The 25,597-nt window shown below is 45.2% G+C and overlaps 1 protein-coding gene across 1 annotated transcript in view; it reads right to left on the bottom strand.

The window, feature by feature from the left end:
• NFATC2 (nuclear factor of activated T cells 2) overlaps nt 1-25,597 on the bottom strand; it is a 45,563-nt gene that overhangs the window by 11,503 nt on the left and 8,463 nt on the right. Inside the window, exons 3-5 of the mRNA XM_031556555.1 lie at nt 19,537-19,739; nt 18,024-18,196; nt 8,379-8,519 (exon numbers count right to left, since the gene is read on the bottom strand). Coding sequence (XP_031412415.1) covers nt 8,379-8,519; nt 18,024-18,196; nt 19,537-19,739 — 517 coding nt within the window. The remainder of the gene's footprint in view (nt 1-8,378; nt 8,520-18,023; nt 18,197-19,536; nt 19,740-25,597) is intronic.

The following is a 25,597-nucleotide window of genomic DNA, read 5'->3' as shown; positions in this document are numbered from 1 at the left end:
TTTTTATATGATCGATTTTCTGTCAACAGGTGATGGGAGCTTGTCCCTCTGCCATTTGTTTATTCCCAGAATTATTTCTTTTTAATTTTCTCTTTAAACAATTAAGATTCAGAGTTGAATAACGAGGCCCAGGCATGCTGCCACCAGGCGCCCCCATAGCAAACAGCGAGCCAGGGAATCCAGGCCAGTAGGGGCTGCCTGTGTTAATAAGGATTTACCAGCTGTAAAATTCCAAAATCTTGTGTCATACGGGGAAACCTTCCAAAACACTGGATTCCACCCTGTCTCGCTGAGCCTCTGACAGCTATGGCAACTCCATTCCTGCAGCCACACACTCTTTTGCATTTTTGTCTGTGTGATCCTTAGATTTTTTCCTGTTTTGCAGTGTTTTTCTGAGATCCCCAGCTTCATGTCTAACAGCCGTCCTGAGGGATCACAAGCACACCTGGCTCCAGCAGCACATTTGGCCATGCAGTAAACCTGTGCGCAGAAAGATTTGCTGGGCTTTCAGCAGCTACGGTTGCAAGAAGCAGCAGCAGATGTCCTGTCTACCCCGAGACACCCCAGTCTGCTAAACAAAAAAGGACAAACTCAAATCTGCCTGATTAACACTTGTTACTCTGCAGCGCTCATAAATGAAGATATCTGCTGGATGTCTTTCTCTTTTGCTCAGAAAGAACAAACAGAACAGAAACTCAGAGAAAACAATCTCCCCCCAACCCTTCCTAGTTCTGACTTTTTTTTGCAGCAACAACCACCAAGCAGTCAATACAGTGCACTGCAAGGCATAGTAAGAAGAGGAGATTAATCTGTGAGGTGATCACTTTCAGCTAACATAAAAATCAGATGGGCCTCCTGACACAGAGACCAATAATGTACACCCTTGGGTCATCCCATTCATCATATTGTTCACATATTGTGAACAAATGGAATTATTTCAAACTACAGTACCACTCTTAGTTTTGCTAACTCCACAGATGTCCCCAAAGATTTGTGCTTTCTTCCTTAGCCTTTTCCATAACAAAATAAACAGTAGTTTGTTGGTTTGTTTTTCACCATTTTGCCTCAGATTAAGATACCATATAAACCTACACTGTGATGGACAGTCAGCAGTGTGAGTGACTGAGTTGTGACCAGGTTCTAAAGATAGGTTCTGCTCCTCTCAGTTCTCCAGCACTTAAACCTTCTATTTCAGTTCACTGGTTTAGAAATCCAGTGAGAGAGCTGGAGCTTCCAGTTTGCATGATAGCTTTAAAGTTGTTTGCTGAACCAAGATACAAAACATCTCTGTTCAATGCATATGGGGAAAAAAAATGAAAGTTTCAAAATGTTTTGAGCTTCTCTTTGATTTGCTGAGTAAGTTGCATCAATAATTTTGCATCATTAAGTTCAAAGAGAAAATTGTTCAAAGTCATCAATGATCAAAAAGACATTTTTTGGTCACTGACAAAATCGTCAGACAAATGACTGCCATCCAGTCCCTTGTCTGGGAGATGGGGAGGCATTTCAAGCTTGTCACAACAGAAAAGGGAACGATCTTATAATTTCCTTTCACATCTCCCACAAAAGATGCCAATCTTCAGCCCCAGCTCCTCACTGTCATCAATATAGAAGCCAACTTCTGTTCACACTTTGTGTCATAACGCCCTCCCATCACACTTTTCTACAGCAAACTGCACTGTCCAGAAGTCTGTCTCACATTTCAAGTTGTGAGTGATTGTGAGCAGATAAACATCAACTTACACAATTACAACAAGTATGGGCTGCAAAAGGCACTTCCTGCATAGGAGAACACTTGCAATAGTGTCAGCCAGTACGTGCCTTGGGATTCACAGATGTGAGGCAACACTGACTCTGGACTCAGCCTCCAAAGGGGCTGCAGCTCAAAGAACACATCGCCCCTTGTTCAGGCTGCCCTACTGCTCCCTTTGGGGCCTGGCAGCACACAGCTGAGACATCATTGCTCCAAAACCACTTCTTGAAGTCTCGCCATTAGCAAAGGATTTACCCCATCTCACTGGACATTTTGGCTGCTTTTCATAAGCAAGACCCCTGATCTCTTGCTACAGCTGCAGACCAGAAGGATGGAATCTAAGAAGCTATAAATTCTTAATTTCTTATATTTTTATTCTGTTGTGCATTTTAACTAAATATATATGTAACAAATAATCACTCTTTCCATCAGTAAGTTATAAATATAAATCCTTTCTAGGGAGCTGTGATTTCCTTTTAACTTTTGCAGGGAGTGGTGCAGGAAGATTGATAGCATCATTGGGTCTAACCTACTGTGCTTTATAAACAAGAACTTTTCTAGCAAGTGGAAATCTCAGAATCTGAAAGGAGTCTGTTTAAAAGAAATGCAATGATTTGCTCAGAATTAAAATAAAGTACATGCCTACAGTAAGAGATGTACAGAAGAGCTGGAAATTGGAGAGAGCGCACAAGTCGTACAGATATCATTGGAACAGTTATTGTCATTGTTGCTCTAGCGACAGGCAAGTCATTGCAAGGGATGTAAGTGTAAGAGACCGAGACAAAACAGGAACATGGCTGCTTCCGAGTACACAACCCACTGCAGTTAGTAGGGCTGGATGTGCAATGAGAGCCTATCTCCCACAGCCACCTCCCATAGAGCAGTACATAAATGTGCACGAGAAGCACAAAGTGCCCAGCCTTAGGACGGGCACACGCTGCAGGCCAGATGCTCACCTGAAGCTGCACGTGAAGGCGTGTGCTACTGAGGTGGTGACACAACAAACTGTGAGCTGTGTTCTAAATGTTTTAGTAAAGCTGTCGGATGTGACAGAGGGGGTAAAGGATGGAGCTAGAGGAGGTACAGGACAGAAAAGAGAGAGGAAAGAAGAAAGGCTGACGGGACTTTCCGCTCCTGCTGTTCCGAGTGCTAGCACAAGCTCCGTGCTCGTACCTGGGGTGCAGAGCTCAGTGCCTCCATTCACACACAGCATTACAGGCACTGCACAGAAGAAAGATTCAGCTCACTGCTGTCACTAATTCCCAGGGCAGACTGACATGCACACTGAACACAGCAGTCCTGATCCTGCCCTGCAGCCAGCTCTCCTGAAAGCAGCAGATGTTCAGGTACGCTCAGATAATAACATTCTAAGAAACCACTGCCATAAAAATTAAATTACTGAGATAGACACGTAAAAGAACTCAAGGGAAAACAAACCAACACAACAAAATCCTAGAACTCTATTGCTTGAATCTGGAGGCTGGAAAGATTTATTTTTGTTAAATGGACTTCGCATGTCCATGCTTCAGAGACCTGACAGCTGCATCAGTTCAAAGGGCACAGAGCACCACCTCCTCTCCCTGCACTGCGCCGCTGAACTGGAAGATTTACGGTGGATCTCCTCCAAAGATGAACGCTTTCTGTTTGGGTTGTTCCTCCACCACCCACATTGTCCTAGCGATGATTCATGATGTCCATGTGGCCACCATAAGAGTTTGGCACGGGAAAGCCAGTCCATTTGCACTTTTCTCCTGGAGAAACACGGAACTTCTCTATCACTCACAGCAGAGCAGCAGTAACCAGTATACAAATGGGAGTAAACAACGCAACCAACAGCATCTGACTTGCAAATTATTACATGATAATTAAAACAAATACAAGAGGGGATTCCCAAACTGTTGTGTGGTTTTTTTAAACTGCACCGTGAGATGTGGGCCATAACCAAACAACAACACCCCTGACCTTAAGCATATTCAAAGCCCTCGATAGCCACAGGATTGCTTTCCCAGCTCTCTCTTCCAGATCACAATTGAAAGAATACACACGTTTCAAAAATTTCTATCTGAATAATCCCACCCAGTAACTTTCCCTGACCTACTTTTATTCAGATAGATAGGCTGTTAGGTATCTTTGAGTTCAGATCTTGAACCCAGCTCTGCTTTTGTGTGTGCTGACTGGCTCTTTGTAATGCATGAGCTTCCCTGCCCTACAGCAGCTAGAGATTACAATCGCTCACCAGGAAGACACGATCTTAAAAAGAGTTTAGAACTATAATGCTTGCATGTTGGTAAACCTTAGCATTAAGAAAATGAATTATATTTAGGCATCAGCAGTTCAAACACAAGCACTTTATCCCCTCCATCACACACAAAGCACTGAGCTCCAGCCTCTTCAGTTTGTTTCCTGCTGCCATTTCCTGTGGCAAGCCTAGAATGAGTCCTTTACAGACTTCTTGGTGGCGAGTTAATTGCACTAGTTTGTAGTTAGCATACAAAAAGGCAGCTAATTTCTTAATGAATCGCAATGTAATTTTGGGAGTATTCTTTATTTTCCAGGTATTTCTAGGGTAAAAATGACATCTATTGTGCTCTGTAACAGAGATGTAAAAACTATTTGTTATTGTTCTCAGAGCCATGTTTCTTTGTGTCACAATAATGAGTGAACAATTGTCTACAAAATCCAGAGGAAATTGAAGAATGCTTTAAGTATCCATCTGAAGAGTAAAACCTCACTGACAGCTGTGAGCCCCACCAGCAGGTTATTTACTCCAGTCTGTAAAACTTCAGCACCGGCACCTGGCTCACTGCAGACACCTCCAGACCCCAGGCCTTGGGTAGAGCCAGGTGGGGGAATGCCTGTGAAACCCTGAACAGGAGAACACCTCACTGCACAGATGTACTTGCACTAAGGTTTTTGGGGAAAAAAAGGGATCTTGCTACTCTAATCTTAAATCCAGACAAACAAGCCAAACCAAGAACATCAGCAGAGTACAGCATGCCAAAAGCCATTAGATACTTGTCCACGCTGCTGTTCTCACCCTTGCTGTTACTGGTAGAGCTAAAACTAGTGGCAAAGGTGGGAAATCAAACAGCGCTTGCTGGCACAGAGAAGGCTTGTGGCTGTTAAATGAAACTCAGAGAAAACTGTGTTTCCCCCGAGAGCTGCTGCATGCTCCTGCCTCACAAAGGTACTGTTCTTACAGAGGCTCCCCGGGGCAGCATCACGAGCTGGGAGAGGACGCGACAGGCAGGGTCACGCGAGCAGCGAGCAATCCACCCACATTCATGTTTATTGTGGTTTAGTTTGCTGCTGAGCAGCTTATCAGAGCTCTCTGCACAGTGCTGTGCAGACAGAAGCTGCAGCAAGCAAGCTCTCCAGGGTGAGCGCAGCATCCACCTCCTCCTTCCACCCAGAGACATTTCTAATTGAGAAACTCAGCTGCAGAACTTTTTTACTGTGTTCATGCAGCCTAACACAATAACAACCAGGTACGGAAGTGTAATAATAATTTGAGTAGTCCACAGTTCATAAAGGGAGAAGCTGAAAGTCACAGGTGAGTAAGATCCTAACTTTCAGACTGGCTGGGACACTCGTTAATCTGTACAAGCCCCACAGAAAGGCTTTATTCTCCATCTACTGCATTCAGCTGAAGTTACATCAGCCCCTGCACGATTTGCATATCCAGCTCATTTTCTAAACCTTCCTCATCTTCCAGGTATCTATTAAAGAAAGAAACCTTCACCCTAAAAGCGCTCCAGGGCGTATCTGAGAGAGTTACTGCTGAATTATAAAGCAGTGCATGGGCACACAAAGAACTACTACCAAGCTTGCAGCAGAGCGCAGAGTCCGTCAGACACACTACAAACCACCAAACTGTGCACACACTTCTGATCCAGACAAAAGGTTTAAATTTAGGCTTCCCAGCCTCCAAACATCCCCTCTGCCCATCATTTCTCCAAAGTCTAGCAGCCTGAGGTTGGCTGCAGAGGTAGTGGGGGAGCAGTGCAGGATACGGAATGCCAGCATGCAAATCTCTGCTCCAGATTGAGCGGTGCTGCTGGGCTAAGTCATGGCTCTCCACTACCAGGAGGTAAAAAAAGAAAAAAAAAAGTGCAGTTTCCCCAGTAGTGAAGAAAAGCTTTAGATTTAGTGTGGAAAATGTTGTTGTCCTTCTTACTTTCTAACATCTATTCCAGACAGAGTCTTCTCTACTCTCATACGGAAATAAGGGCTGGGCACTTCAGATGTTTCCTCGAAATGGCATTAAGAGCTACCTCCTTTTTAGTGTATCATCTCCTTTAGTTACTGCACAGCATTCTTGGGACAGGTACCATCGCGGGCTGCCAAGCATGTTCCCATGCACCTTCATGATTCGCTGACATGGACGGAACAGTGGCAGCATAGAGGGAAGGAATTAATCCATGGGCTCAAAAGGAAACCAAGAGTGCCAAGAAAACCGCACTGACTGCACAGGCTCTTCGGAGCCTTCACAGCTCAGAGGCCTACTGACCCTTACTGAGAAACAGCACGCCTTGCAGACGCTGTGAGAAGAAATCGGGCCCCCCAGCATGCTAGCTGTCCCCCCACTTTCACCAGTGGATGCCCACATACATTAATGCTTGGTTCGATTCTTATTTTTTGCCAAAAGCATTTCCCAACAAATCACATCCATGCAATGAAATTTCTTAAATCCCTTCTTGCCAGTCACTCAGTATCGTGCTTATGCCTTCTCTGCCATAGTTCGCTGACAGCAAACGTAGGAACAGCGTTTTCTTAGCAGCACAGAGACTGCAAAGTTGACATAAAACAAAGTGCTGCTTTTTAGTGCTGCTAATTCCTTTGTCTCGCTGAAACCAACAAGAGTAAAAGGATGGCAGAGTCTGGCCTTTCATACTGCTAAGTGCTTTTCTGTTCCCTGGCCACTGTTACAATCCTCGCAGAGCACATTATTCAGAATGCAAAAATCAAGCCTAAGTTAAACAAGTCCAGACCATCTACAAATGAATGTCACTTTGTAAAACAGCCTTAGAAAATCCAATAAAATACAAATACTGCTCAGTGAAGTGAGATGAAATGCCTGCGAGTGCATGATAGAAAAGAAACAATTTCCGCTCCCAGAAAACATGTTACTAACTACAGCAGAATGCTGGGTTTCTGCTGCCCACCTGAACTACCAGAGCACACTAAGAATACTTTCTGGGGAAGGTATTTTTTGAGTCAGAAATCAAGTGATGTTTATTACGGCGTGCCATTAGGAAAACACAATAACATGAACTCAGCAAAAGCAGCAGAGGTGATGCTAGGCAATTAAATAACTCCCTGTAACCACTCATTATTCTTATTATTTATATTCATCCAACACCAACCAGGACTTGGGATCATCTTGTACTGACTTTATGTAAGTCAAGCAAATAAAGAGCAAAGATGAAAGGAGAAGAGAGAGAATTTAAAATCTGCAATCATTCTCCCTTCATGGCTGCCCAAGAGCTAGCAGTATCACCTGAAAACCTTGGCAAAACATGATTTAAAACATGCAAAACACGCTTCTGTGGGCTGCTGTCCTGATGATGCACTTGGGCCTGCTGTACATGTCTGTGTGCAGAATGCAGTGCCAGCAGGGCAGGAGCAAGGATGTGCAAAGGCTGAGATGGCTGCGTAATTTAACCCAATGCCTCAACTTACAACGGTAATGCTGGGGTGATTTAAACCTGCGCAAGTGGAAGCAGTACAAATTTCAACTATTTTTCAGGGGTATGTTGTAAAGTTAGAGACAAATTCTTCAGAGAGCTCAGCAGCTGCCTGCCTGGAGATAACTGAAACCTAAGAGAAAGACCCTTACAGAAGCAAGCCCTTGGTCAATACAATATATTTTTATGTTTTGTGGCATTTTGGATTATTTTCCATTTAATTTCAGCATATTTCAACAGTCTTGAACTTCGTTTGCCCATGGAGGCACTGTTTCCCTGCACACTGGGGAAATACGTGTTTTTGCTTAAGCTTAAAAGGGCTCTTTCTAAGAAGCGATGTGGAAACAATCAATGTAAAAATATCTGAAAAAGTGTAAAAATATCTGAAAAAATATAGAAGATGAAGTGATGCACTCTTGTATCTCACTATGCGTATAAAAATATTTTGCTTTGACACCAAAATACACATCATGCACATTTTTCCCCCACAGACTTCTAAGGGCAGAAAACCCAACCTCTGACTGCAGTTGACTGCAATAAGAAATGCTCATTTCAATTATTATTTCTACAGTATTGTTCACTAAACATGAGATTAAACAAGCACAAGGAGCACGTAGCAGTCATCTCATTTCTTTGATAATGCATCCTTTTTCCACTGATTCCCAGCGTCTGTGTTCTTGTGAGCCTTCCCCACGACGTGGCTTTGATTTACTTTCCAACAGTGCCTGCAAGGCCAACATTGCAGATGTTTGCCCCCAGGACTAATTTCACTCACATGGTTAACTCAAGTCAAGAGATTTGGTTTTACTCAGCACAACCTGAAGGGATTACTCACTAGAGTAGGGCTGAGCACAAACCATAGGACAATACCGCGAGACACAACAGTACTGCAGATCTGCCTTATCTCATTAGGGAAAGCGAGGAAAAAACTGCCTTACCTGAAGTTTTCTCTGTGAACACCACCTTAGACTCCGCTGTGAAATTCTGTCCTGTCAGGATCATCTGTTGCCCTCCATACACCAGGCAACTATCAATGTCTTGTCTTTCAACCATCGGAAGTTCATGAGCAGACCTTTGGGCTGTGGACAAAATACAGACATGAATGAAATCAACTCTGTTTTACCAGCACTTTCCAAATCTGCCCAGAACTATCCACAGATTGATCTTGTCATCGTTACCATCCACTGACTGCCAAAGCAGCTTCTCCAGGGCGCTAAATTTAGGTTTGAGAGGGAAAAATAAACTTACTCAAGGCATTTTATTTGGAAACATTCAGGAGCTGGCTGCAGCGTTCAGCTGTGCTGGCCTTACTCCTTGTCCTTGAAAAAGGACAGCTTGGATGAATGAGCTGGAACTTGCCCATGTCTGTTTCCAAATAAATGGCCAAATTTTCAAGTGCAGGCACACTACAGCACTGGAGCCCAAAAATTCCACCTGCAGAGAGGATTCCACTGAATAACACCAAGTTCCTTACAGAAAAAAAGATAAAAAAATAAAAATAAACCTTTTCTACAAACACCCACTGCCTCCCGCAGCCCATGCCCAATGTCGGCCCAGCTCCGCGCGGCTGCCACAGCAGCACTGCCTCCATGGGCACACTCAGAGCCCACACACGGCCGGGGGAATCACAAAGCCGTGGGGGCACAGCAGCCCCAGCTGTTTGTGATTCTCTCTATCCCCACTCAGAAAACCTAGAAAGCACCACCTCTCCTCCTGCGTTCCCTTCCTCCCGTTAAAACCACCATGTGCGGGGTCAGGAAAGCTTCAGAGGGTCCTGCTCACCTTCCCTGCGAGCCCACCTTAACTCTCTGCTCACATGCAGCAGGGGCCGAAGAAAGCAACGCGAGAATCGTTCCCTGCAACACAGGCAGCTGGAAAACATCACGAGCTTCCCTGCGAGCAGACCAGGTGGGCAGCAGTTTGGGGCTGGTGAACTGCGAGTTCGTGACCTGCACTCAAACTCCTCCAGATTCATCCACCCCAACTGCAAAAGCCTCCAGAGGATGCCGCTCATCCATTTAGCAGCTGCCTTGGCTGGATTTTAACTTTCTGTAACAAAAAGCAAGCTCCCAAGAGGCCCTGAGCACTTGTGTCTTGCCTTCACTGACACCAATCACTGCCGGGCCAAAAATAAGGAAATGTTATCCTACACACTCGGTGTTGGGCTTCCACTCTCACATGGGCAGAGCTGTGGTGCAGGCATCCTTTTCATCATTTACTGCTCTGCAACCTTACAAGAGCTGAAAATCTGACAGCTCTTGACTGCAGAGAGAGCTGCCCAAGTTCTCTCACTGCAGCAAAACAGAGTTGGTATATCTGGGGGGAAAACACAAGCATTAAGCCATGCAGACAGCCGTGCATGGGAGAGGAGGGCAAGTTTTCTAGTAAGGACAAACTCAGTGGAAGCTCTTCTGCAGTCTGACAATTTTTGCTCTTGTTAGAAACACAAATAAGTCAATATCTGTAAGTTTCTTATGCCGTTCAAAAGGCATTTTTTAAAATCTATTTAAAACAACCTTATGACTCATTGTTCCCTTCAAATATATTACAACAGCTGGGCTAAGATGCTGCCAATTAAGACTATATATTCAGATTACTTTCACAGAAGCTGCTAATTTCTTTCACATGGCTGCATGATTAATTCCAAGCCCTAAATCCTCACACTTCTGATGAGTTCATAATTGGATTTATCACAAAGGTTTGGAACCTCAAAGACTTACAAGTTAACAGCAACAACCAAGATCGTGTCTATAACACTCAAGAGAAAACGTAGTTACACTTCGCCCCAAACACTGTTTATTCCTATTCAATCCACAGAGTTCACTTCCTGAGTGTCCCAAATTTTCAAAATTGCAGATTAATCTACATCTCCTACTGACTTCAGTGCCTTAACAGGGTGCTTTGTAACCTGCCATCCCATCGATCAGTGGTTTGCAAGGCTTTTTCAGGCTGAAAGAGAACAAATTTTAGCCTGGAAATAACCATCTGACTCATCTTAATTACATTTGGATCCAGGCAAGTTGGAAATGGCTGCTGAAGACCAAGTCTCTGTCCAACTTCCATCCAGCACAGTGTTTGTGTAACTGCGACGACCTACCAGGGAGCTGGGGAGGGCAGCAGGTACACTGGGGAACCCTGATGCCATCCTCAGCCAAGCAGGGCAGCTGAGCAATGCTGCCTGAAATCTGCAGAGGAGTTGTGGGGTTTCCTGACGCAGCCCCATACTGGCCAACAGCAGGCTGGGGCAAAGCTACACGCAGGCACAGCTACAGCAGGCACAGGCTATGGGCATCTCCAGAAGAGCTTTTAGCCAGACCCAGAATTAATAACTTATAGGTGCCTGCTTGTAGGTGCGCAGAACCCACACATTCTTTAAATGTGCAGCAGAACAATGTCATTTAGAAATTTTCCAGTTGAGGTTCACAGTGTAGATATCATGCCAAAGGGAAAGGTGGAGGAATTCAGGTACCTACTGAGCAACAGGCTTCCTCTTGCATGTTTTGCCGGCACTGTTCTCCTCCTACTGGGTGGTTTGCAAACCATTTTCTAAAAAAATAGTTTTAATTTTCCAAGATCTTATTTTTCACCCAGGCCTGCAAGAACATCTCACCCCATTCCCCGTTTTCACTAGAAGGGAGGCTCAAGGTTCAGCATGGAACTGCCTCAATAGGATTACTTTATTTTCCTCTGCAAGAAATATTAATTGCCAATAAATCCCCTTCCTCTATGGCTCATGATGGGTGGACTGTATGCAATAATTTCACACTATTCCCTCTCTTCCCCCAGGGGTTGACACTTCATAAAGTGACCTACAGCTACTGGAGTTTATGAGCTTTGAATAAACAAAACACTGTTGATTTAACCAGTTGGGGTGTTTACTTTCAATAGCAACAGTTACTGACATAAGGCAGCAAAGCAAATGCTATAGAAATACTCACACTTGGCCTGAAGCAGTGTGCCAACCTATTAATAGGGGGCATTATTTTTCTATTTTATTTGACTGTCTGCAAATCAAGATGTCATGGATGCACAGTGCCAAGAAACACAATGCACACGGTGACACAAGAGAGAAAGGCAGCGGCTGTCCCAGCCATCGCACCACCTCCGGGCTGCCTCAGCTGGGAGGGATGCAGCCCCTCGCCTCCTGCCCTGCCCGCAGCACCTGGGGGCCCACATGCTGCTGCCACGTCACACAGCCTGTCCCCTTGGTTTCCCTTCCTGTGCCAGCTGGTGGAAGAAGGGTAAAGATTACCTAAACCTCTAGGCTGGTGGGCTGAACGCTGCACATGGAATGCGCAAGCCTGTGTGCTGACCATAAGCAAAGTGCCAAGGCAGGGAGAAGGTTTTTCTTCCTTCCTCACTTGCCCACAGCATCTACAATTGGTCCTTTTTTGGCAGAGAGGCTTTTGGGTTTTTAGGAAGAAAAGGGTATATTTTGAGACAGTGACTACCTGGAAACATCTACTGTGGCTCCAAATGCCCCCCAGGAAAGCGTTACTCATAGGAGCCCCTTAGGAAATCTCAGCTCTGCCTGAGAGCCCCTCTATCTCCCCATCAGCACGACTCCTCCATGTATCCCCCAGATGAGCAGCTCAAGCCCTGCCTGAGCATCGTGTTTCCTTCCACTGGCTTGGAGGGTTTCCAGGTGCTGCCTTGTCTTGCCCAAATGCTGACTCGTTTTATGAGGAGTCTTAACTGAAGCTAAATGTATCTTAACAGCTTCCAGAGAGGAACTGTCTAGGCAATCTCTCTTCCGTATAAGCAATGAGTGCGGACCGGATCCGGGAAGGTAGGCAAAGTGAAAACACCGCTGTGATGTGCCTCTGGGGAGGAAAAGGCTTGTGAGCTCTGCACAGAGCAGCGCAGGTCTGACAATTGCTTGCAGGGCAGACACTCCATAGCCTCCTTCTATCAGTGCAGTTTTTCAATGCCTTACTTTGCTGCGTGGCTGAAGGCTTCCATGCACATTTCTGGGTAGCAGAGGCCAAAGAATAGCTGCTCTGTGCTACCTTGCTGACACCTGCCGCAACTCTGGATCCAGAGCTTAAGCTGCCCCGCTGTCCCTATATCTGATCCTATAGTTGAGCACAGTTCAGAACGGATCTTATCCTGTGTGATGAAAAGCAGGACTGAGGACCACCCACAACTCACTGAGCTGGCATTACCTCTAATTACCTCTGTCATCACAAGCCAAGTAAACTAAAACTGAGATACTGAAAGAGGACTCCAGACCTGCAGCCCCAGCGTAGCAGTTGTCCCAGGCCAAATGTCCAGGTCTCTTTTTGGGACCTCCTGCTTCCACCACGTGCCCAGCAGCCCCAGCTTGCTGGAAGCCTTTACACCATGACTCACCAACCCCAACATGACTTTTCAAACCCCCAAAGGCTCCTGGCTCAAGCCACCGGTTCCTGTTCGGTTGAAGAAGGGCAAGGAGAGCAGCCTTTCTGATGCTAAAAAAAATCCTAAACCCTAGAAGCAACAGCAGTGCCTTAGCAGCAGCATAATTTGTTGTGGGATTAATCCTTCCACCTCAGTGCAAACCTTAATGAGCCAAAGTAAATATCTCTTTCCTCCTGTCACTCTGTGTTTATTTACTGCAAACTGCTTGCCTGTGGGAGGATTGATAGGAGCAGCACTCCTGTGCCCTCTGCTTATCCAATGCACTAATGTCCTGAGAGACTTTGATCCCATTCATCACACACTGAAGCACCCTGAGCTCCCTGGGTGGGCAGAAGCTGGGAGCTGCATTGTGGGAGCTGGGAAAGGACCAAGGGCAGCAGGGTGGGAGGATTTACCTCTTGGTAAGAGCACGGGGTAGCAGGAGGCTTAAGTGAGAACCAAGTAAATAAAGCAGATTTCCAACCATTGCGATGTGAAGCCTTGAAATGTGATCTAAATGCTACCAAAAAAAGAATCCAGGATGGGATGACAACAGTTTCCAACTTGTTACCAGCACGACTTACTAGCAGTTTGTACAGAGCCATCCAAGAAAAAAAAGCACCAAGAATAGAGGACTTTTCCCCACCTCCTTCTCTGCACATAATTTATTTTATGATGCCCATGTGAAGGAGGACTGACAAGCACTGATGGCAGCAGTGTCAGATAAGTATGATACTTTCTGTGAACTGCAGCCAGCTCAACAAACCAGCATGTGATTAATGACAGGAAAACCATGGCCTCAGTTCATTTCTCTGTCGATCATCTCTGCGGGTATGCACAGCATTTCCCTTTAATCCCTTGTGGAGGAGATCTACTGAGCTTAAATTATGCTCAGAAATCCACGGTCTGCATAATAGGCTGGGTCGCTTACTTTTACCAGCAGCAGTACTGCAAAGGCATGAAGTAAACTGAAGGCTTGCAGCCTGCAGAAAGGGTGGGCATTCTCTGACTCGGATTTTCCAGATTAAAATCGTCTGGTTGCACACAGAAAGTGGCAAAAGATGTCGGAACTAACTGTCAAATTCTGTGCTCTAAGAGAGAGACAAATTTCACTTTGGGAAAAGCAGCAGTTTTTGCGTGAGCTGCATTATGGAGAACTGCACGACTGTCTTGAAACTGAAGTGAACGGGGGAGATTCCCTGAATTCAACTGGAAACCATGCTACTCTCATAATAATCACATTTCTGGTTAAAATTGCAGATGAGTATCTCTCAGGTGCAAAGAGACCATTTGCTTCTATGCTTTTATCTCAGCAAAGCAGGGCTCCTTCTTGCCTGCCACCGTATTCCAGCCAGCACAACTCGCGGCCGAGGAAAAGCGCTCGCTGCTTTGCCAGGACAGCATTCTTTCAAATGACTAGCTCTTTCCTCTGGAGTTATTAATGTGTCAAATATCATAGGCTCAGATTGTCTAATATGGGAAAATCTACTAGAAGGAGAGAAAAATAAAGGAAACTTCCAGGGAAATTGATTGAAGGGAAATAAGATATTTGATCCGATTTAGTGGAACAAAATACTGTCAATAATAGAAACTATTTTAAATTCCTTAGCTGGACACACTGTTCTTCAGTAATAAGCTTTGTTTGTTTTGTTTTTACCACCGTGGAATATCTATTATAAGAACAAGGTTTTAGAATTTTTCTCTCTCTCGTGCCAAGTGTCATCGTTTGCATTTTAAGGGATTTGTGAGCACAGCTTAGTTTCAGCAAGCACAGAGTATACGAAACAAGAGCTGTGAGATGCTTTGGGAAGCTTTGACCACGATCCACTAGAATTAAATCTTGTGACAAAGTGAGTGGGACTCCCACCCTTACATTCACATCTCACAGACACCTGCACAGTCCATTGTCAGCAGCATGAAGAAAAACAGGCAATCTCTCACAGGTGCTTTTGTGGCTGCTCTGAAATGCCTTCAACGCTGCTCCTTCCCCACCCCACGGATATCTCAGCCAAGGAGCAGAGATACGACTCGAGTGACCAACCACTCACCAAGAACAAGCTTCAGCTCGTAGGGAGCAGCACATCAAAAGAAACAAACAAAACCAATATTATAGATATTGTTGGAATGGTTTGAAAATAACAACCAGGTCTGCAAACACCACAACTCTCCGTGGGCAATTCACTGCGTGCCTTGTTGCTGTTACGGCTGCAGATGAAGGGCCAAGTTAACTGCAGGACTCTTCATGGCTGAGATTTCACCCCCTTGTGTGACAGCAGCTGCGTTTGCAGCCCTGCGATGGCTGCTCTGATCTCAGACGTGCTGTGTGATGATGACAATACTGTGTTTTGGCAGCAAAGGACTGCAACTGAGATGCACTTCGCTCTAATTATATTCTCAGTACTTTCAGAGATTAGGACTCATGCTTAGGCTCAGACTTGAGGTCAGCAAGGAGCAACGATCGGAAGAGATTTTTCTCGCCTTCCAGTGCCACACCTCCAAGACAGCAGCTTTTTTCTCCCTACCTAAGTGATAGCCTGTTACAATTATCAGAGGGCTTTCAGATGCCTTTGCCTCCTCAGAGACTTCAGAACAAATCAACAGGCAAAAGGATAAGACCTCTGTGAGCTGCTGAATGTGCAGGCATGTCCGGATCCAGGTCCACTTTGAGGCATAACTGATCATTTAACAACGTAGCACCTCTGTGTTCCTCCCACACAGCTGCCTGGGGAGGAACTTGCTCCGGAGGCTCTTTGAACCTGTGAAATCCCCTCCTAAAACCTGTCAAGTGCTGAATGTGACACAGATGAGGCAGAACCAAATCGCCCCCTAGAAAAGCAGATACTTCACAGTTCTTGCTTCACTGCAGCTAATGATCTGCTGACACCGGTGGGAGTTTTTAGCCGGGATCGGCCTCTGCTGAGGAGAGCACTCAGATGTTCTGTTGGTAGCAACAGCGCTCTCCAGGGAACCCCACTGCTGGGGAAACAGCAGTTATCTATCCTAAAGCTGCTACTTACTGAGGCTTTCCTGGTGAGACATCATTAACGGCTACCAGAAGAAGAGATCTTCCAGGGAGGCCGTGGGGAGAAGGGCTCCCACGCGGCCACGCCAAGAAAACAAAAAGCAAACAGTGGTGAAAAAGAGAATCCCAGCAGCACGGAAAGGAGGAAACTGGGATGCAAGGAGGAAACACCTCGGAGCCCCAGCGTGCTCCTGCTATTCCACAGTTTGTCAGGTTGCCTGAGCTTATCTGAGCACTGCGATGTGAGCAGACTGTGAGAAATCTGACTGCCATCTCTGGTGTGATTCAGTCTGCGTTAGCAGTGCTGGCTGAGCCAACCCATGGTTTTAACCATCTTCCCAGAACTGGGCTGCCATCAGGAAGCGCTACTTAAATGCAAAAGCCCTGTAAATATGTAACACACTCTAAATGGAAGAGGCTTACTTCTCCAGATCACTTCACACTACTTCCATGAGTTCAGGAAAATACATCTCTGTACATGCTTTCTTATCTGCCTAACATTTCTTATGTTCGATTTAATTATAATAAACTTATTATTTAATTATAAGAAAGCTATAAATAGGCCACTTGAATAGTATCTTCACCTTTGGCCTTTTTACGCCTCTAGGACTCATCTAAGTAAGCACATCTCAGAATGAATGCCTAGACATCTTAAACAAGCTGGTGCAAATAGTCATTGCACAGGCAAATTAGGTGTGCATGTATGGTTCAGAAAACGTGATCTTATTCTGTAAACCATGACTGGATTTCTGCTTGAATGCTCATCAGTGATGGGCACAAATACAGTGTGTGTTTGCGGAAGGGTCTTAGAACTGCTCAGCTCAGTCTTTGTGAAAGTGGGTTTGGAACAACTGTGGTGTCGTTGGTGAGTTCACGCACAACCCAGGGACCATCCATCCGGACCTGTGCTATTTGTCTGCACAGCTGCCCTACCTGTTGCACCCACAGTTTCCCCACCTGAGGTCCCCGTTACAAGGAAAAATAGGCTATTTTCACTCAGAAAAGAAACCAAGGAAGAAACCAGGTGATCCTTTCCTGCAATTCCTTTCCTGCCCACAGAATGTGCAGTTTACTGAATGTTTCCTCTAGCACAAGGACCTTTGTTTCAGCAGGGACACACCTGGGGCCACTATCATTTCAGTCATTTGGTCACACAGAGAATCCTGTCTCCCCTGGAGACAGCTGGTAGTTACTCTCACTGCTCTTCACTCCCGTCACAGTGCCCAGAAGCTTAGCTCTGATGGTAAAACACTCTGATAGTTGGCATTCTCTCACAAAAATTGCCAGGAGGATGTACATATCCATCACTATCTCCTTAGCTTTCTTTTTAAAATTAATTTCTACTGGTTGGTTGCTTCTTTTTTCTTTTTCTTTTTCTTTTTTTTCAATGATTCACTAGTTACAGTTTGACTTGATTTTCCATCCAAAGTTGTCTCCTCTCCTGTTATAAGTAGTTGTTATTTAAGTAAGCCTGCACCTCAATAAATAAATAAAATGCACATGAGAAACTTTTCAATGACTTTAACATGATTTATGGCAAGACTGGTTCTGCTAAAGGGGTGAATCATACAGCAAAGGAAGAGGAAAACTGTTCATTTTGTATTTGTGAAATCCCCACGCCTCAGAAAAGACACCATTTACCAACAAAAAGCATCACAGGACGCATGTAAACCAGCAGAGTGGGTGGAGCCCTTCCAGAAATGACTGTGACCCTGGGGCACCTTGCTGGAGGCCTCTCTTTCTCAGGATCCAGTACGTTATAACAAGTGCGAGGTGCAGGTTTCTCAACTTACACGCTTATAGAACATGCCCCTAGAAATCAAAACTGTGACTTTTCTTCTGTCTCTCAGGGGAATACCAGAATAGCCTGGGCTTTCCCTGCTTCAACTGCAGCCTACCGAGCAGCACACACCTTAGCACCTCTATCACCCAGCAAAGATAACAGCCAGGATGGGCCCAAGCCTCTAAACCCAACCTGCACTCCATTTCATTTGTGCTCCCATCAGAGAGGTGGGACCCAACCCAGGTCCGGATTCCAAGCCTCCAACCACCAGCTTGCAGATAACAAGTTCTGGCTGCAGCTTCACTCTACAGACCGCTCCTCAGGGCACAAACAGCACGATGCAAACAGCACCCCGGCCGCACACCCATGCTGGTTCCCAGCAGATCTCAGGGTACTTACAGCACTCGATGGGGTTTGATGCAGCCTGCAGAGAGATGATGCGGCCGCTGGACTCAGGGATGTGCACGCGGAAGACAAGCCGGACGCGGGTGTTCTTCCTGCCGATGTCCGTCTCACCCTTACGCAGCTCGATGTCCGCATTCCTCAGCTTCAAAATCCCCGCACAGTCAATGCTGCCAAACATACAGGCCGTTTAGAGCGGGCACAACCCGGTAAAAAAGAAACTCTTCTCTGCTCCCACTCACCAAAGCCCCGCACAACGGGAGGCTGACAGGAGCAGGAGGGGGCAGTGGGGGATGAGGGCCGCTGTACCCAGCGCTGCTGCTTAACGCTGCGCGTTTATCTGCAGGCTGACTTCGAATGAGCCCTCTGTAGCATTGCAAACTTGCCTGCTTACAGCAGAGCCCGGGCAAGTGCCAATACATAGTTACAGGATCTGAGTTCTTCAGCTCAGAGGGTGCAGTGAGTGCTGGTATTAACAGGCACTGCAAAAATGTTTTTGTATCCATTTGAAAGATAGCACACATTCCATATGAATGAAAATCACATTTTGGGAGGATAAATCCAACTCAGTTTCCTACCCCCTCACCGCTGCTTACATGCAGGGGTTTATTATTCCAGGGTTACTTGTTAGGAAGAGACGGTCATGTTCCATTTAGCACTTGGCTGCTTAAATTTGAAATGCAGGCTTTTATTTACTTCTTTGGATGTAGAGGGAAGGAGAGGCTTAGAGGAAAGGGAGAAATTAGGTATAAATTCTATAAGAGAAGCTATATAAAGAAAGAACGTGGATTTTGCAATGACGCAGGGGGGCTTAAAAACAAAGCCTCTCTGCCAAGTTTGTCAGTATCCTCCGAAGGATGGAGACACAGCTCTTCCCTCTGCAGAGCAATCACTCTCATGCAGTCTGGCACACATTCAAGCCCAAAGTTTCAGACTGGTGCCCACTTCATCCCTCTGCCTCCATAAAACTGCAAGGAATAATACAGAAAAGATGTGCCTGTACTTGCTTTTCTGGTAACCTATTACAACAGGAGAGTGCAATTTCATGGCCAGAGCACTTGGCTGAGCTCAGGAGAGATGTTTTCTATTCCATTAACTGTTGTAAAATGAAATGTATGCTTTTCTTCCGCTGTCTACTGCTCCTTGTTCGCATCCCTGTGGCATAAGGACTTGAGATCTGAGTCTCATTTTCCTCAGTGCCATACCGAACCATTCTGACTTTGGATACAACAGGCAATTACCGTACAGTTACTGCAGCAACCGGGGCAAATAACAAAAACACGCGTGTGCTTAGCTGGTGAATGATAACCCTGCTATCAGCTTTCTCCCAGGTACCCGTAACTGTCTGCTCAAGCTTTTGTAAAAAGGGCCTCACATGCACGTATCATCCAAATGCTTTGGAAAGGGGAGTCTTTCCAGGACAGACATCTTTATCCATCCAAGTTCCTGCTTTCCATGGGAGGAAGAATTTAACATCCACAACTTTGCTAATAAAAAGAAATTTGCTTACGTTGCTTTCATGTTGTTTTTGGGTTCCAGTGGGATCTCTAAAACTTTGGTGTTGCCAATAATTTTTTCATAGCTGGTGGTGGTGACAGTTTTTCCTGTAATGCGATGGACTTGATAGAAAGCATGAGGTTTGAGTATCCGTTCATCTGCTGTCCCAATGAAGATCTGAAGACCCAAGGGTTTGTTCTCCATGTAACCGTGAAGCTGGCAAGACATTCAAAATCAGTTATCACACACAGAGCTTGCAATACCCTCGTTTCAGGAAACGAAGCAGAGGTACTGAGATGCTCACAGATACGGAGATCAGAAAGTAAGCCTCTCCAAAAGTAATGCCTCCTATTTATTTCCATGGAAACTACCACAGATACAAAGAGTGCAATGACACTGCTTGATAGAGTAAAGTCTTGGCTACAAAACACTGTATTTTCCAACTTAGTCATCATCATTAGCTGTGCATTTTTGCCAGTGATGAACGGGAGCCTGCAAGCTGCACTCATAAAAATCTGCATGGCCATCAGGAATGCGGCTTGTCTTTCACGTCACCGCTGCTGAAATGCACCACCCACTGCCTCACTGTGCTCACATACACCGTCTGCTCACAGCTCTGTATTTTCTGCCCACCACCTTCTTCCCCGAGGGAGGATGTTCTCTGTTAACATCTACATCTCCACCCTACAAAGCTCTCAGTCTGCAAAATTCTTTAATAGTCTTAAAAATACACATGTTCTCGTTCTTCCAAACTCACTCATGTGGGGTTGATTCCCTGCTCATTGAAATTCATCCTTCCCCCAGTTGCCGGGGAAGGATGTTGCCTTCAGCCACTGCTTATCCCTTCCATTAAATACTATCTGTACAGATAGAGACGGTCTTTTTGTTTTGTGACACAGAGAGGACTTGGCTGAATTAGAGGTAAGACCCTCTACAGTTCAAAGACATAAAGAAACCCTTCTATAATAAATAACATGTTCCTAAACAGTATTTGCTTCAAGAGAAGCAAGAAAGCCAGAATTTCTTTGTAGGCCAGGAGACAAAGAAATATCTTCTTCTTCATTAACATTCAAAATTACAAATCAAATCATCCTAAATTTCTCACATAACCAAAAATGAAAAACAGACATTTATCTACCACATAGCTAGTGATCTAGCTGAAAGGGAACGTTATAGTCTGAGACACACCAAATTTGTTTTCAATTATTCTATCCACATACAACAACTTGATGAAGCTGTGCAAAGCAAATAGAACTAGAAGATCACACAAAAAAAGGAAGATTAAGCTAATGGTAATTATGGCAAACGTTTCTTTTTTCTCCTCCTTTTTCCTTTTCAGCAGTCAGCAGGAGGTATCTTTGCATAGAAGGACTAATCCCCCCCGGAAGGGGACCACATGCAGCATCAACACGATCCTGGCAACCTTCCTCCAGTATGGCAAATGTAAAGCGACACTCACTCTGCTAAGCTATCATTACTCATCTCACACATATTTGCAAGGCACACAAAGATGATGTCCGTGCCCCAGAGACCTTACAACCTAAAGCTCCGTCGAAGCCAACAGACTTAAGCACGGGTCATGCATGGCAGAACCTCAGAACCCAGCCCAGACGCAGCTCAGACATCTACAATAACTCACTCACACAAGCACTCTGCTACGTTGTTAGGAGGGAATTTAGGGTCTGAGGCTCTGAGCCTACGTGCCAATTGGCAGCGAGGCAGAGGAGGAGCAGAGCTGGGCTCCAAGCACAAGAGCTGTTGGTACTGGAGGAGCAACGCTGCCTAGAATGTGCTAAATATGATGGCAGCCATGAGGAGGTTCAGAAAGAAGCAGAGTGAGGCAAAAAGACAGCAAAAGGCAACAGAGGTCTGGACGGCAGTCTATTGGGAACAGACCTGAGTGTGCGAATCATCCCCTGCTTACCCATGAGGAGGCCCACTAAGCCCAGGTCCTCCAGGAGCGATACTGAAATGCAGCCTAAGCACAGCTCTTTCAAAATCCAGGATTTCCTGGCCTTCAGCAAAAAGCCATTGTATGACAAAAAGTCATCTTGTCTTTACAAGGGGAGAAGAGAAAGAGAAGAGAGGAGTTTTTTTTTAAGTACTGAGCACAGTTATCATCATGCCTGACGGCACAATTCGTTGTGGACCCAGCAAGGACGATGAAAGGATGCCTTGGGCTGGAGAATGGCTGCAGTGACAGCAATGCAGCATTTGCTCCACCTATGAACTTGCCAAGCCCAGAGTTATCACTGGGAGACTGGAACAGAGGAAAACAGGTAACACATTACAAAGGAAAATTTCCCCAAGTGAGGGCAGTCAGTAGCAGCTACAGCAGAACTGGCTCCATACACAGGTTTTAATACTGACCATCTTGAAAATTAATCGTAAGCGGTGGCTTTGTTCACGTATAGAGCACATTCCCAAGGTAAAACTATTCCTGGTCTTCTAATAACATACTTATACATAGGTGTACACCCACCTAAACGCTTAAAAAAAAGAGGAGTCAATTGTCTGTTCATATGGCAAAGTTTGTGTCACCTGAGGGTCGAGAGCAGTAAAACACATCATAAAAAACCTCGTCCTTCACAGGACCAGATTTTAAATAAACAGTTTCATCAGTGGAAGAAAGTAAAGTAATTAGTTGGTAATTTATGGCACCCCGGCAATGCTTTGGGATGACATCATTGTAAATCAAAATAGCATTATATAAATCAAATACAATGAAAAAAAGATATATAAAAATGTTCTGCATCCTAATTTAAAAAATGCATGTCCTTATCTTGAGTTAACTGCTTATATTTTACATTTTAAAGGACTATACAGGTGATCATTTGGCATAAGCATTTCCATCTGCCACTCATACACCAAGAATACACCAGGATGACTTAGGAACAGAACTGGGGATGGACAGCCCACAGAACTGCTGCAGGCACATGAAGGCCAGAGTTTTACACCAAGACTTGCCACTAACTTGCTAGGCATCTACCTCACAATTTAGCAGAAAGCTGACTTTCCTTTGAGGGCACAAAGAGACTCTCAAAGAACCCTATGGAGAAGTGAAGTTTCTAAATAGTAACTGTGAAGTTCATTTTCCTCTCTTAGCAACAACCAAGCTCCTCTAACGCCTCGTCCCACTCCTCTGCTAATCCCTCAGAAGGGCAGAGCACAGCTGGCACGGCAGAGCTGCAGCTGCCCAAGGGCAGGGCGCAATGCTGTGCTGCTCAGCTGGAGTGGGAGCGCAGCAGGGATGAGGGCAGAGGATCAGCCCTGCACCAAGGTGCTGTCTTACTGCCTTTCTCACTTCTTGCAGTAATGGAAAAAAAAAAAAAAAACAACGAAAAAAAAAACCTGAATTTCAGTTTCGAGAGGGTAAGAATTGAGAAAGCTTTATGAATAGAGAACTCTGGAAGGAAATATGTTTGTGTATTATAAGGTGAGCTATTCACAATAAAACTCCCCCAAACTGTATACAGATCGAGCTGGAAAAAAACCAACTCCTTTGAGTCACATTTGCCACAAGGGGAAAGAGAAGCCAGACATGATGTGTACCTTTCCATACTCTATTTTGGGATTTTAAGATCCTATTTCTTTCAGTTGAAAGATTTTTCTTAAACTTTACTTTTGCATAACTCTTATAATATTAACATGGCCAGACACGGGCTGGTCTGTGACCTGAGGAAATGCAAAGCACTTCGTCAGATAAACAAATAACATCATTCAGAAAACAAGGAGACTTTTCTTGTTCGGTTTTTGCTGTTACGATTGGATTTCTAAACAAAATGGAAATTTGTGGTATGATTAAAATCATCAGCTCACCTTTGCATAAACAAAATTCCTCCATTCTGCACTCCATCCATAGATCAAGAGCAGTCAAATTTGGGAGAAGGGGTAGTTAATTGCCATTTTCAGAATGGCACATGCAACTCCACGTGCAAAACACAAGTAGATGTGCCATTAGCAGCTGTGTATGGGCAGCCCAGTCACCCGCTCAAACAATTCCTGAGGCAGTACTGGCAGCTGCAGACGCTGAGAGCACGCATCGGGCACTTGAGAGAAGGCATTATTTTTCCTGAATCATTCTGAATTATTTTCTGAATGTATTTCTGAATTATTTCAGAACTCGGATCTTATAAACAGAGGAGGCAGACCTGAATACATAACGCTCACAGAGCAAGTTTGAAATTCAAGTCTAAATCAGTCCCTAACTCAGTGTGTTCAGATGAATCAAACCCCGCAGCTCCACAGTCTGCATAACCTCTGGCTACAGTGATTTAAAAACACAGGTTCACCTCTGCAGCACTGTGTAAATAGCAAATCTCTTTGCAAAGCAAAGCCTGCAGCACTGCTTGCTTATGCTGTCTGGGAACGGAGTGATACACTGACAGCAGTCAGCAAGGTGAATTCCTTAAAGATTCTGTAGGTGCTCAGCCACAGGTACAACGTATGCATACAAACAGGGAATTCAGAGAAACCTTTGGAACTCAGATTTTTGAATATTGCACGTATTTACTTGAATTTAAATATTACTGCAGTTTATATAAAACCATATTATTATCAGGAAGTAGGAAGGGCAGATAGGGAGATAACTGTTCTTAAACAGGGACTCCAAAGCAGCCAGGAGCAGTGACATGCCAGTCCCTACAGGCAGTAACTACAGTGAGCACTCATCCCTGCCACGCTGTGCCTCACTGCAGGGCTTGCCAACCTCTCCGCAATTAGCACTAACTCCTCTCATCAGCTACAAGATCTTGGTTTCTGCTAATGTTGAAAGTTTCTGCATTTGCTTTTTTCATTCTTCAGGACTTCAAGTTGCACATCTACAAGCCAAATACCTGGCCTGCAAGCAAACAGCGATGGGCTTTGCCAGACAGCAGCAGGAGCACCTGCAAGTCTTAAAGGCATCTCTGGAGAGCCCTTTGAGGACCTGCGTGATGCAGGCTGCGTGATACAGACACTGATGGCCTTTGAGAGTCGAAGGGAATAATCTGTTTCCCACTCATCCGAACAGAGCTTTGCTTGTCAAGAATTGAGGCCTTTCTCTCCTGGGGGATATAAAGCTACACATCTTTAAAGATGATTTTGCACATCTTCCTGTCTAGACAACGCAAGCTACTGCCAGGAGGAGAGGATAAAATTGGGGAATAAGGACATCGAGCCTAGTGAATTAATTTGTTTGAAATAAATCAGCTCTTCTGCTTGTTTCAGCTCACTGTAACACAAGGCTCAGTCTATTAACTGCTGCATTCTACTTGCTATCTCCTGGTGGAAGTCATTTCAGCTTCCCACTGAAAGGGGTGTGCATGTGTGTGGCCGTGGTGATTCAGAGGGGCCACCATCAGGCGTTGGTGGAAAATGGGAAAACAGAGCTCAACCGGCAGCGCTTAATTAGAAGCAAATAGAAAGCCGCGTGAGAAATCGCTTCCTCCTACTGCTTCCCTTTTCCTGCTGTACACGAGGAGATAAGAAAGCACTCACAGGATCGCCCCTGGGCGCACACAGGGCAGCATGCAGGCTGAGTGCCGGCTGCCTGAGGAAGGAGCCCCACTCCCCCAACTCCCACCTTCCTCCTGAAGCAGCCAGAGGCTGCGGAGCTAAGCCTGTGCCCTGAGGGCTCTGACACCAGAAATTATTTCCCTGCTCACACTGCATCTGCCTAGAGGCTGCTTTCCACGCCAGCAAGCATCTTAGGACAACGTGCAGCAGAGCAGAGGAAGATGTGCTTGTCTGAACAGACCCTGCTTGCCACAGCTCTTCCGCAGTGCCTGGTCAGTTTCTTTCCTGGTTGAAGGAACTTTGTGTTTTGGATTTGATCGTTAATTCCCATCATTAATACTCTCTAGCTGCGACACTTCCAAGGATTCTTTAGGGAGCCTTTATTCAACAATATTCTGACCAAGATGGAAAAGCGTGCTGTCTCAGGGAGAGCACCATACCAAATAGCTGTCAGTAATTAACAAAAGACCTCCTCCAGACACCATACCACGTAGCAGCTTGCTCGTCTGCCTTCATTACAGCTGACATTGAGCAATAAAGTTGAAACTTGTCACGTTTCTGTTCAATTTGATGTACTT

This window comes from Meleagris gallopavo, chromosome 22 (assembly GCF_000146605.3).
Source record: "Meleagris gallopavo isolate NT-WF06-2002-E0010 breed Aviagen turkey brand Nicholas breeding stock chromosome 22, Turkey_5.1, whole genome shotgun sequence".
Lineage (NCBI taxonomy): Eukaryota > Metazoa > Chordata > Aves > Galliformes > Phasianidae > Meleagris > Meleagris gallopavo.
The sequence above is the reverse complement of the archived record's forward strand: the minus strand, read 5'-3'. Positions and strand labels throughout refer to the sequence as shown.